Source organism: Varroa jacobsoni, unplaced genomic scaffold (genome assembly GCF_002532875.2).
Source record: "Varroa jacobsoni isolate VJ856 unplaced genomic scaffold, vjacob_1.0 contig03202, whole genome shotgun sequence".
Taxonomy (NCBI): Eukaryota; Metazoa; Arthropoda; class Arachnida; order Mesostigmata; family Varroidae; genus Varroa; species Varroa jacobsoni.
The window spans coordinates 24,546-36,993 of record NW_019214976.1 but is presented as its reverse complement, the minus strand read 5'-3'; the positions used below and the strand labels follow the sequence as shown (position 1 = coordinate 36,993).

At 37.8% G+C, this 12,448-nt stretch overlaps 2 protein-coding genes and 1 long non-coding RNA gene across 7 annotated transcripts; 1 reads left to right on the top strand and 2 right to left on the bottom strand.

Annotated features, from left to right (window-relative positions):
* Positions 1–1,610: 1,610 nt before the first annotated feature.
* LOC111272772 (uncharacterized) lies at positions 1,611–7,533 on the bottom strand. 4 transcript variants are annotated; one of them, XR_015315833.1, is made up of 3 exons: positions 6,899–6,986; positions 3,038–3,085; positions 1,611–2,892 (listed from the first exon to the last, which is right to left on the bottom strand). XR_015315833.1 is itself a non-coding variant. In XM_022854391.2 (3 exons), exons 1-3 carry the CDS (start codon positions 7,041–7,043, stop codon positions 1,853–1,855), a joined length of 825 nt encoding a protein of 274 aa, XP_022710126.1. In that variant the 3' UTR covers positions 1,611–1,852. The 4 variants fall into 4 exon arrangements, 1 of the variants encoding a protein (XP_022710126.1); XM_022854391.2 differs by having other exon boundaries at positions 1,611–2,484; positions 6,899–7,043; XR_015315832.1 differs by lacking the exon at positions 6,899–6,986 and adding an exon at positions 7,246–7,533 and having other exon boundaries at positions 1,611–3,085.
* On the top strand, positions 3,078–10,351 carry LOC111272774 (uncharacterized). 2 transcript variants are annotated; one of them, XR_002687718.2, is made up of 3 exons: positions 3,078–4,811; positions 5,049–5,174; positions 10,263–10,351. It is a non-coding gene; the product is annotated as an uncharacterized LOC111272774 (long non-coding RNA). The 2 variants fall into 2 exon arrangements; XR_015315835.1 differs by lacking the exon at positions 10,263–10,351 and adding an exon at positions 6,902–7,539 and having other exon boundaries at positions 3,078–5,174.
* Prosalpha3 (proteasome alpha3 subunit) lies at positions 8,900–11,750 on the bottom strand. Its single transcript, XM_022854394.2, has 5 exons — positions 11,303–11,750; positions 10,312–10,454; positions 9,940–10,094; positions 9,676–9,786; positions 8,900–9,506 (listed from the first exon to the last, which is right to left on the bottom strand). The coding sequence occupies exons 1-5, from the start codon at positions 11,587–11,589 to the stop codon at positions 9,399–9,401; spliced, it is 804 nt and encodes a 267-aa protein (XP_022710129.1). The 5' UTR covers positions 11,590–11,750; the 3' UTR covers positions 8,900–9,398.
* Between the last annotated feature and the right edge of the window lie 698 nt (positions 11,751–12,448).

The following is a 12,448-nucleotide window of genomic DNA, read 5'->3' as shown; positions in this document are numbered from 1 at the left end:
CGAATAGATACCTAGGAATATATTGAATAATAATAATTAATCCTTTAAAAAAAACTTAAGGAATCTTTGCATTTGTAGTTCAATGGGGTCAGCATACCTGGGTTTCTAAATAGATATATTTCCTAAAATATCACACAAAGAAATCATCAGTATAGATTAAATGTTATTTAGGGATAATATGTTAGTTAGGGATTAAATGTTTTTTTAAAAAATTGTTTTGCAATTCAAAAAACGCTAAAATTTATTCAACTGATTTGAGCTATTATCAGGAGAACACATCACGTTTATTAACAAATTTCATTTAAGCTTTTTTTATTAGCTTTGAATTCGCTGTTAAATGATATGGCCTTTATTATAATGGCTTAATATATGAAACTAACCACTGACATAAATGTATAATGAGCTTCTAATTTTAACTGAACATGAAGGTTCTCATTGCTCTCATTTGCAATATTCGGAAATACATGCACCCTTACAGACCTACATATATACTTAAAAAATAAATACTTTATATAAGTATTTATTTCTTTATATAATTTGGGCATCTAATAGTCTCCATTTGAGAAGCCCACATACACCCTTATTAAAATCAAACTTATTTTCTGGACTATTATTTCGACAAAGTAATATTTATACGCCTTTACGAAAATATACCCTATATGCCATAATCGTGGTGTGCTCTAAGCGACGTTGAGTGCTGTATACGCATGAACAAACAAAGATCTTTCAGCTATCAATTCTCAGTCGGACACACCTTTGGCGTATTTACTTCTTACCTAAGTTCCTATCGGTAGGTTTACCACAGTCATCTACCCCACTTATAGAACACTGTTGAATTAGATATACCAAATATTGTAATGATATCCTATGAAAAACTATTATATCCACGGTGTTTTCACAAAGAAAATCATTGGAAAGACAAGTTTAGTCCGGTCTTAATATAATTGGCACATATGCATCTATTGATTACAGAAAGCAGAGTGGTATTGGAACACTGGAATGACACTATATTCTAATATGCATATATTTACATAGCAATAATAATATGTACAGATAATAGCTTAGCGTACAAGCTATAAATGTCAAAGATTTTAAGTTAGGTGGAGAAATGCAAACAACCGATTAAGCAAACTCCTGCTTCGTGTTATTATATAAGCGTGCTGCCACGACTAATAATTGCTGGACAGACATGTTGTAATACACTAACTCTGTATTAACTAACGGAAAATGATGGGAGTTCTTTGTAGAATGGAAATCAATCTTTGTTCTTACCTTGTTTCAGTAATTAGGACGAACCGAGTACCATTGTTAAGTTGATAACACTAACGCTATAACATTTCTCAACAGCATACATACACGGAATGTTGAACCTTATTTATTTTAGTCGACGAGACAACAACTTTAACAATATGCTAGTGAAACACTTGCGACGATCTACATTTCTAAGATGGTTTTGGTTAGATGAACAAAAGATCTAACCTCCTAACCACCCTATCCTTCGGTATTTTTTAAGCTTGGAATAGTCACAGCAATAGAAATACATCTAAGCCTTTTCACCAGCAACTGAAATACTTTCCTTAACGGAGGAAAATGTTTAAACTCTCTCTAGCTAGGATACATAGTCAGCTGAATCACCTGCAAAACAGGATGAAGTTTATTAATTCATCGTATTGCTTCAATAGCTCAAAAACTGACACGCATTCTCACTTTTGACCCCTCCTCAAGATTGGTATCGTATTTTTCTTTTTGGAACAGGCATCCGAAGCGTTTCCAGCTCCCCTTCACAGTAAACAATAGGCTAAAACTGCTGATTGGTTTGTGCCGACTCACATCCAAAATCACGACCTCATACTTATGGAACTTCGCTTAAACTGGCAACATCTCCGTGGTGTCTCTTAATGTGCGATTTGAGGTTGCCCTTCTGCGCTGTCCTATGAGGGCAATGTGGACAAGCAAAGGGCTTTTCGTTTGTATGGACGCGAACATGCATTCGCACACTGAAAGCGTCACTGAAACGTTTTAGGCAAACGAAACAGGTACGTCGGTCGACGCTTTGATTGATTGCTTCTACTAATGTGGCAGAAGAGGCTGTTATCGATCCGGAGCAACTCTCTTCCTGAGCCGCATTCGAAAAATTAGTGGGTGAGTGGGCTACATCCCAGCCGGAGCTTTGGGTGGTCTGCTGGCTCTGTATGTCTTGACTTTGAAATGTTTCTTCTACGACGGCTTGGGGCAGCCGGCTTCGAGGACGCCCGCGTCTTTTTGGCCCTAATACTTCCGTGGCGGTCGCGGCTGTTGAGGGGACCATCGAGGTTGTCGAGAGAGGCAAAAGTTCGCTAACACCGTTAAACAACGTTCCGTCGTACGAAGCTATCTCGGCCTGTTCACTAGAAAGCCATGCGTTACGGCCACTCTTAACAGGCATAAGTGTCTGAGCTGTATCCATTTGGTCAACTGGCACAGATCCGGCACGTGGCTGCACATCTACGTGGAGGGCGACATAAGGCGGAAACGAAGCATACAAAAAATTTTGTTAACCATTATAAGGAATATATTGTGTATTAATTCATTAGAAGACACAATTTACAGTGCTACATTTTTTCTGTCTCCAAATGCAGTGCAGGTCACGAGGCTTTCTCTCAAACCTAATCTCGACTAATAAAAATACTCAGGTTTTGGAGAAACCTATATTATATAATGATCAAGCCGCAGTAAGTAATTGTAATAAAATTGAAATAAAAACAAGAAATCGAGAAAGCAAAATACATTTATTAATATTTTCCATTATCCATTAAGGTTGTCGTTGTTTTATCAATCAGAGACAAATTTCTTAATAAATATGGAATTTATTGTGTCGAATCTTCCGATGAACTGAGAAAAGTGATTCGCAACCTGAAACGACAGCGACTTATTACGTTCAGTTAAGATATTCCACTAATTATTATGCTTGACGCTAAAATGTTTTTCTACAGACTGACAACATGACCGTGGAAACTCCACAATGACAATACAGGATGAAACGATTCTATTTATTTACCTAATCGAAACTTCCATTCAATTACCAGGCTCTGGCAGTTTGATACCCCTGAAAGAAGGCTTCATCAAATGAGATTATAAACATCCAGCAAATGCGTACTAAGCCACAAATAGTGGCTGCGCCTAAATACGTTTCGGGAACAAACAGAAACATGTTTATAATTTATAAAGGAGACGTAACTTAATTCCTCAACCGAAGCATTGCTAAGCGTCCGGCTCGTTAAAACATTTTTACGAAAGCCGCGAGTGAAAATGTTTAAAGACCATGACTTCGCAGCTCATTGTTTGCGTGAACAAAGGCGCGCATGCTCCTCAACAAATATGCGTATATAATGATTTGTAGGTAGGTGGTATCGTTTACACACAATACAAGTTCGCATCTTTTAGAGCTTTCAATGATAACATACTACTGTTAATATTATCCCTTTAGCTATATACATTGACCCGTGGTTGCGCAGTGGTAACGTGTTTGCCTACTAAACCTAAAGATATGTGTTGGTCTAGATCAAAACCGGGCGTAGACGCACTTCCTTTTATGCTAGCACTTAGCCGTCTAAAGCATCGCTTAACGGCAATATAAGACGTAAAGCTCCTAATATCTGTTTAACTATAGTACTGTGTCTAATTAAGTTGATCAATCACAAGTAATCATGTTTGGTACGTCGGACACTTGCAAAAATCAAGGGTTCTTTTTCTGCACCTTAACCTGAAATTTAAAAAAATTTGCACGGTTTCTTTAGACAAAACTTGTCTAGCAAACAAATTAAATGCTTCTAGTAAAGCTAGAATAACGAAAACGATAAGATGTGGAACTATGATCCTATCGATGACGTAAATGTAACAAACGCTTGATTAGTGATAATGCCAAAGTATTACACAAATCTGAGCTGTCCGCATGTAGCTAGCCCTTCTTGCATATTCAGTCGGTTTTCCTGTATCGCCCCAGTAGGCAGCGCTTTAGTTGAAAAATTTTATATTCTGCTAATTACGACCAATTTTAAATATTTTTCTATTTAGTGACACATGATACGTCATATGTCGACAGCAACGCTTTTTTGGTGGAAATTTAGGCATTACAGAATTAACGTGGAACAATTTTCAAGAGGATTAGAATGACAGGTTTTACCGACGAGTGCTTGTGCACAGCTCCGAAACGAAGCACAATGCGCCGAAGTTTGACGGTTCCGCACACTATATCGATATCGTGTCAAGTGCTTCCAGCGACTCAAAAATGGCAAGTATAAATATGACGCTCATAAGAAAATACTTAATGGATAATATCTTATTGCTATATATTTTTCTGTTCAATATGTCGGAATTCTCAAAAAAAAAATCATAAAAACGATCGCTGAAATAATAACCAAAACAGTATTGGTCACATATGAGGAAAATAATTCTTGTTTTGATACTGCCGCTAAAAATAGGGGAGAAGATTTCGCCTAGGAACTTCGATAACAATCAGCCAATTTTCTGGACTTGGTACGAACCGATCGTTAGTCTATTTCAATCAATCCAACTACGTCCATTTCAAGACATGACTTCAGTTGTGCTTAATGGATTGCGATAGAAAATTAAGCGTCCTTTTATTGAAAAAGCTTTGCAGCCATCAGTCTAAGAGGATAAAGCAATAACTAAAACACATTTCCTTTTTAGACGGGTGTTCAAGTGTCTTGAACCGCTGTCGAAATTCACAAGACGCCTAACATGTTGTAGAGCCTGAGCTGAGTGTTATTGTGACTAGCATAATATGGCTTCGGAATACGAACAACGGCTAGGTAAATAAAAATCAAACAGCTCTACAATGACAAGAGCACTCATGATGTCCAGAATACATAGCCAATAGCTACCTGGTTATTTTGTTGCAGTGAGGACTTCTTTTATCACTGTGAAGTATTATCATATTTTTCTCTAACGAGTCCAACCATAAGATCAAAAAAATTAAAGCAAATAACATTTGTGTAGCTTTTCGAATAACTACAAACAGCTTTACATTCATTGTATATTCCTTTTAGCGCTTGGGAAATTGTTGAACCCGTTCTTCAGCGATGGAGTGTCCGCCGATACCATTATCGACTTGATTGGTTACTGTGACATACAACATGTTCAGACTGTTGCTGTTAGTCGTGGCGAGTCGAACGGTCAGTGTTCATGAAATGCTTCGCTAACAAAACAAAAATGTCTTGTCGAGCCGAGATAATCTTATACCTTTGCAAACCTAGCCATAAACAGCCCCGATTCAACTCTACTCTCGATCAGCATGCTTCAGTGTTCAGCGCAACGCCGTCCACTGAGGTTCTAACCTTTCCGTCTAAAATGTGATGATCGTATTATAAATTTTGATTACTGTCGCCTACAACAATGCTGATGATTAAATCTGGTTACTCCCCCAACACACCGATACCTGTATAAGAGTTAAAGACCTCGGTAATTAGTTAGTTCTTTTTAAACACAGATTTATCAACTGTAGGTATATTGAAAGTTCTTCGTACAGACGGAGATCAAATGAGAAAGTGTGAGAACCAATGAATCCATATTAACAATATAGAATAACGGTATGCTAAAGCATTGAGTCACGACGTAGACTCAGTTCCATGGCTAAAACATTGACCTTACAAAGGTCGAGAATTCAAATTTTCTGACTGGCGCTTTTTAAATCTGTATAATAAAAATACAAGTCGACTTGTTAACCCTAATAAAGCGTTACACCAGAAGCTCTGACTTGTTATAGATTATTTAGCTGGGTATATAGACATATCGTCAGGGAGATGCGCAGGCTTTCCTACTGATTGTATTTTGCTTGTGCCATTTAAACATATTCACTATAATTAAAATTCCAGCTTAATACTTGCCTTTTTCCAATAGAAAAAAAACAACTTGAATTGAAATTATCAAGCAAATTGTGTGAAACGGAAGACCTCCCAGTCCACCTAACGCTGACGCTCTATGTTAGCTAAGTTGTAAGGTTCTATGTATGTTATAGAAAAAGAAGAAAGAAAAGTCTATGATGAGTATTTTGATTAACAGATGTCATAGTACTATTATTACGACATAGATGAAAGACTATCTGTATGATATAACCATACTTACTTCGAGTAAGATAAATAAGAAAAAAAAAGGAAGAAGCAAAGAAGGGTTTGATTTTTTATACATGCGTCAATCTTTTTGTATCCAATAAAAATTGAAACTAACATTTCCTTAGAATTAGTTTTGCAATAAATATTGTACTCCATAATTTGTTTTTTTTAAAGGGTTTTAGCCTGCTTAAGCTCACCTGATTTTTACTTGAAACTTTTTGTTTTGATTCAATTGACTGATGGAGTCGTCGGATATTGTTGCGAGTAGACAACTTCCATTTAACAACAGAAATTGGCTCCAAATTGTCAGACCATATTGTCTACTTACTTATTGTAACTTAAAACCCGTTACATATTTGATTACTTGCAAATATGCGTAAATTAGAACCAAGTTGTATTACGCGCGGTGCCTTTGAATTGAAATGATGAATGAAACTATATATGCTAAGTCAAATGGCTTGGCTTTAAAAATATAACCAGGATAGAGTTATAAAATAAAAACGGATTAAAAACGGTTGCCGTTTTGAAAATCGCAGAAATGTCACGTTACCTAAAACTGATGTGCCGAATCGAATACGCCTTCGACAAACAAAATTATTACATTACTTAAATTATTAATTTCCAATGCAAAAGCAATGAAAGTATGGTTATATACTCATCATTCGCGGTATATAAAACTTCAACCTCTAGATTGTATGACAAGTAGGTATTCTTGGTTTAAAAAATTACAGCATTTTTGCGCGCCAGAGAAATTTGTTCCCGATATAACAAGTGTCTAACTTTCTGACCAGGTTTTGATGAGCTTCTAAAGCCAGTCGTAAGATCCCAGTGTTGCGGAGAAAAAGGTAAAAAATTAGATTTTTCGACAACTCCATGCATTCTTGAAAGATGTGCAGGGTGATACTTCGAACAAATAGCGCAATTTACGTGCATGAACTTCACACATTTTCCGTTAAAGCACGTCACCTCGTACCACGTTACTTTATCCGGTGGTGTATATTGAGACACAATGGCACCTCACTCGTTAATAAGGTATACACGAAGGCACCTTGCACAAAACAGATACAATGTCTATTTACTTGTCGCAAGTCCATAAAGGTGGCACGATTGTCGCTGCAAAATCTCTGGCACCTACATTTTTCTTTTGCAAAGTCCCATTGTTTAATTTTTATTGACACGAGAAAACGATTCGCCGCCTAATCAAAACAGCTGCTTCATAGTATGTTATCTTGCCGCGCACATCGATGTTCTAATGGACGAGTGCATCGGCAAGTCGTACAAACTTAAAGCTTTTATTACAACTAAGTTTATTTTTATCATTTTCATGGCCGGCTGTGGAGTTTAAAAATGTGGTAAACACTCAGGGAATCTATACACCCGTCAGTCTGAAAGAAGTCTACGAGCTGAAGTATGGCCAGCGACTGGTAAATATTAGACACGTTGTCAAAATTACGCTTGTCTGGTATATGAGTAATAACTAAGCGCGGAAATGTAGCTACGCGAAATCAGCGCCTCGAGAGATAAACTAACTTTAACAAAGGAAAAAAGAAGTTTATAGCTGGTTTATCGGCCAATTTTACGTATGTCAGTAAAGGAAATTCGATAGCGGTTGCTAGAAGGTACGAGGGAAACAGGATTAAGTTTTTCGTACCGTGCGAAGGACCTTATCATAGAACAACTATAGAGCACAGACGTAATGTTTCTAGGTTTCGCCGTAGTCCTTATTGCTAAAGTCTTAGTCTTAAAATCCCTCAGGGGTGGTATGCTAATAACAACTTGACACAAAAATCTAAAAAGCCAAATAATCAAAATTCTTTTTAACAAAGAATTAAAAAAACGGCAGGTGCCATGCAGAAATGTAATGAAATAGCGGTACATTTTAATAAGATTGAACGGGTCACGGACTGAACACAAAGATATGACTAGTGACTTCTAGTTAATTCACCAATTGCCTCATCATAGGTTTTTCTTACCGCTTTTTTTTGTTGTTTAGTAATTATCACAAAAATCGCTTTGGTTCTATTGCTCGTTTTTGCTCAACTCTATTTTTCTAAGAATCTATTTATTCTCTATTTCAGATTTGTGAACAGCTCTATTATCCCGAAAATTAGTAGCTCATCTTAAACGTTTTGAATATTACTTAAGGTCGTATTATTCGAATGTAGCTGCCTCCACAGAAATTAACGCATTCTCTGCGCTAACCTTTATGGAAATCACTGGAGCTTCGGTATCTATTAGAAGACTTACGTTTGGAGCACAATACGGAATTTCCTCGTGAAGCTTCACTCTTTCAGGCCTTTTTCAGAGTTAATTATGACAGGACAATGAAATCATAATTTACCATTCTTCTAATTAAAAATTCAGTTTAGCACCACAAAGCATGCGATTTTAGAAATCGAATTATAACTGAGTGGAAATCTTCAACTTGTATTTGAATCGGTTGATTCCTGATTGATTGACCTCTTAGGGTGTTCGCAGATCGAAGCTCTGACTGAGGTACGATGTAGAGTGCACGTGAACAAACGTTTGCAAAAGGTAACTCTGGAGATCCGCAGAAATAAAGCTGGCACGTATGCGATTACTTTTCTTAGGATAGGCTCCTCTCACATAAACACCTTGTGGAAAAACCTAGCAAGAACCCGAGGAGCTTCTTGTACCGTTACGTATGTTTCCTTCCTATTCCCTGAAGGTGCATACGCAATACGTCTTACAACACAACTCAGTAACGTCGTTATTTACTTCCGAAAGAAAAATAGCACCTAAAATTGCACAAAAACGACAACCGCGTGTGAATAAATATAAAAGCACTGCTGCTTCTGAGGGCTCTATTTTTTATTTTATTAAACAACACCTTTTCGCTTCCCATACAGTAGCATCCATTAGGATCCACCTCATTTATATATATTTCCACTCACACTGCGGCTCGCATTCTCCTACCCGTGTAGGCACCCGTCGTATGTATGATAAGCCAATGAAGTGCCATTCCTCTCAATCAGTTACAAAAAACACATGCATTTAACCGAATTGAGATAGCTTCAACGCTTATGTAAATGTCAACGTAATTACGTATACACTTATAGTGTAAAGGAAAATGTTATTTGCCAGTCAATAATTCATTTCAAACATCTAGTTTTGGAAATTGAGACAGCCAAGACTGTTTGATTCTCTCTAATCGTCAGGTGCCTGGGCGCTTAGGCTGTTTTCGCGTGGCTCACTAGCTGATAGGGATGTAAATGATGTTGGTGTTTCTAGCATCTTGAGGTGTTAAGACGTCGCATATAGTAGCGGCTACTTCGCGGAAGCCGCAGCCTGTTCCTTGGCTTGTCGCTCCTTATCCTTCTTCTCAGCCTCTAATCTGGCTTCCTCTTCTTCATGAGCCTTCAGGAGCTTTTGGACCTATTATATTGGTAGCATTTTGAACAAACGACGCAGAAATAAAGAATCATTTCCGTTAATTCCAACAGCTCCGTACATCGAAATCAAAGCACCATAGCTATCCACGTACCGCGTGTATTTAAATTATGGTGAATTATTCTTGACGTATATCGTATGCCCCTATACTGACCTCTGTTGCCCGTAGAATAGTAATTCGCGTTTTGTTATCAATCCTTCTCAAGGTGGCGATTTCAAGCTTATCCGATGTCAACTTTGTCATATCCAATGTCTTGGCCAAAACCTGTAAACAAATTGATTTGCATATGGCCATCGTTAGTTTGAAGTAAGCACGCATTTGCAAGCAGTTAATATAACATTTTCTTCTAAATCGTTTGGATGTTCGATATACAAACAGAACGTTTGGCGACTTGTTGTTAGGCGTGCATAATCGTACCTTAACTGCCAAAGCGAGCGCCTGCCCTAAGCTCGTTTCATTCTCCTTATACTCCTGCTTGAGGACTGACATTGCGGCTGATGAGTTATTCCCAATACATGTGGCCTTCCAACCCGAGTAATTTCCAGATGGATCTGACTGGTACAGCTGGTAACCTGGAACCCGAAGAAAGTGATGACAGGATTAGGAATTCTTGTAGACTCGTCGCATAACTCAATTTTTGATCCGCTATGGGCAGTCTCGATATAGCGAAATAGATTTGGTCTAAATAAGAAAATTGATTCGGTTTTATTAAAGCAGATAATAACCTTGATTTATTTCAGGAAAAAGAAAATAATAGTCGGTAGTCAAGCCGATGGTCGATTCATTTACCGTAATGTTTATCCCAGCCCATATAGAGAAGGGATACACCGAATGGTCTCTTTCCGCCGTACTGTGTGTACGCTTGTTTCAAATCACAGAGCCACGACACTAAGCGTTCGCACGGGATAGACTCCCCATATTGGATAAGATACCTGTAATTCAACAATTAGATAATTGTTAACATTATCCTGAATCGTCTGGGTGATTACGCGTACTTGAAAGTACGCCAATAAGGTATGTTATTCTTACTACTATATTAAGTCAAATCTTACTTTTTATCTTAGTTCAGTTTAAGCTCATAATAAAAAATTCAAACTTCAAAGATTGCGCAGTAATAAAGTAGAAATCGATATTTTGCCGCGGGCAAAATCTGTAGACACATGTTTCAAGATTAAATGTATTCTTGCCAAATAAAATGGAAAACGAAAGATTCTAGCGTACTCGACCAAGTACAGTGCTCCATTCCAAAATACCACGATAGTATCAAGCGATTCGGTTCTTATAAAAGCTTTTATTGATAAATTAAGATGGAAACTCATTAATGAAATATATGTGTAAATATAGTCAGCTGCATACTTATGTACCCCACAGTTACTATAATGTAATGTTAGTCATACATTTGCAAACTACACTATACTTTGAGTTTTATGTCCGGCATTGTCTTTCACTGTTTCAGGGGATCTTCAACATAAACGTGTTATGGAGCTTTCAAGGAAACTTTATGCCGCAGATCTTTTGTACTTTTGAGTGCTAGAATAATTGTTTTATGTGTCAACGGCTTACATTAAAGGTATGGAATATCCGTAATATTGATTTTCTTTACGCTGTAAAATACCTCACACCGCCAACGACGCCGAACTAACACGTTCCAATAAACATCACTACAGTACATAAAAACAACTTTCATCGACCTACAAGGCCAATAGGCGCAGTGTTTCCTGATAACTGGTAAGCACTTTGTTTTCCGTGTCCATTTCTTCACAACGGAATAATAACTTACCTCTGAGCGATTAGGCGCAACTCATTTGTGAGCACGTTAGCATCGGAGGTAATTCCGGCAACGCTGCACGCCATGTCATCATGTAGTTTGTAGATTTTTTCAGCGGTAAACACCTCATCGAGGAGTTTGTTCGTATTTCGCCTTTCTCCAGCCAAAACGATACCATCAGTCGCCAGGATACCCAAGCAGGTGCCTGCGTGGCCAATTGCTTCCATGGCATACTCGACCTGGTAGAGTCGCCCCTCCGGACTAAAGATCGTGGTGCGTGAATCATAACGACGAGCCATTGTCACGTAAGTTAGTTGGTATCAACTAGTTAAATACGTCACTACTGCAACGTTAACAATGTATTACACAAGTCACTCGTTCGTGCTTTCCGGCCGAACGTTTGCTCACAGCTCATATCACAGGTACCGCCGCTGTCGCTGTTGTACAACACCGGCTGACTTGCATAAAATATCCCGGTAGTTTCGATTTCGCTGTTTTAGCCTATGTTGTTGTTTTTGTTGTGACAGAACAAAATTGAGAGAAGACACCCTCGTGGACTGACGTCGGAGCGCGACTAATATTATGAATAGTCAAGGAAATCTGAACGCAGAAATAGCCAAGAACACAAAACAAGGCGCATTCTGGTCACGGAATTGAATTGAGTCTAACATAAATCATATTTTTGCCCACTTCCATTTATCCAATGATTTGATGGATATTTTCTAACGCAGCCTTTGAAATATAAATACATGCGAGTTATTTATTTAACGGAAACTGTCCTATATATGTGAAGCTCTTCCTTTGGTTGAGCAGTTCTTTTGATTTCGGTTATCCTATAATGTATTCGGTGTATCTCGAAAAAGCTCTTTAATGACTTTGATTATTTTTGGTAGGCAAAGTTAGCTTTAGGCGAAAGGATTACTAAAAGAACGTGTGACTAAACTCGGGTTCGTACAAAAAATATAAACGTTTTAGTAAACTCCAACATGCTATTGAGCTTTTATACCGAACGGAGCTCTGAAGTTGTTTATTCGCGTCGACCTGAGAATTTGCTACCGCAAATAATTCGAGATAGTGCTTTTTTTTAAATTAAAGACGCATAACAAAATTTACTTGTAGCAAATATTCAGTCATGAGCATGGGATCGACCGATGTGTA

What these genes read in the sequence shown, in the direction of transcription:
- LOC111272772 (XM_022854391.2), bottom strand. Translation starts at nt 7,043, where the DNA reads ATGCACGTAAATTGCGCTATTTGTTCGAAGTATCACCCTGCACATCTT. An exon ending in TAGAAGCTCATCAAAACCTG is followed by an intron (nt 3,086 to 6,898) that starts GTCAGAAAGTTA and finishes GCCTTCTTTCAG; the next exon opens with GGGTATCAAACTGCCAGAGC. An exon ending in TGAATGGAAGTTTCGATTAG is followed by an intron (nt 2,485 to 3,037) that starts GTAAATAAATAG and finishes CCCTCCACGTAG; the next exon opens with ATGTGCAGCCACGTGCCGGA.
- Prosalpha3 (XM_022854394.2), bottom strand. Translation starts at nt 11,589, where the DNA reads ATGGCTCGTCGTTATGATTCACGCACCACGATCTTTAGTCCGGAGGGG. An exon ending in GGGCTGGGATAAACATTACG is followed by an intron (nt 10,095 to 10,311) that starts GTAAATGAATCG and finishes TTCGGGTTCCAG; the next exon opens with GTTACCAGCTGTACCAGTCA. An exon ending in CTATTCTACGGGCAACAGAG is followed by an intron (nt 9,507 to 9,675) that starts GTCAGTATAGGG and finishes CCAATATAATAG; the next exon opens with GTCCAAAAGCTCCTGAAGGC.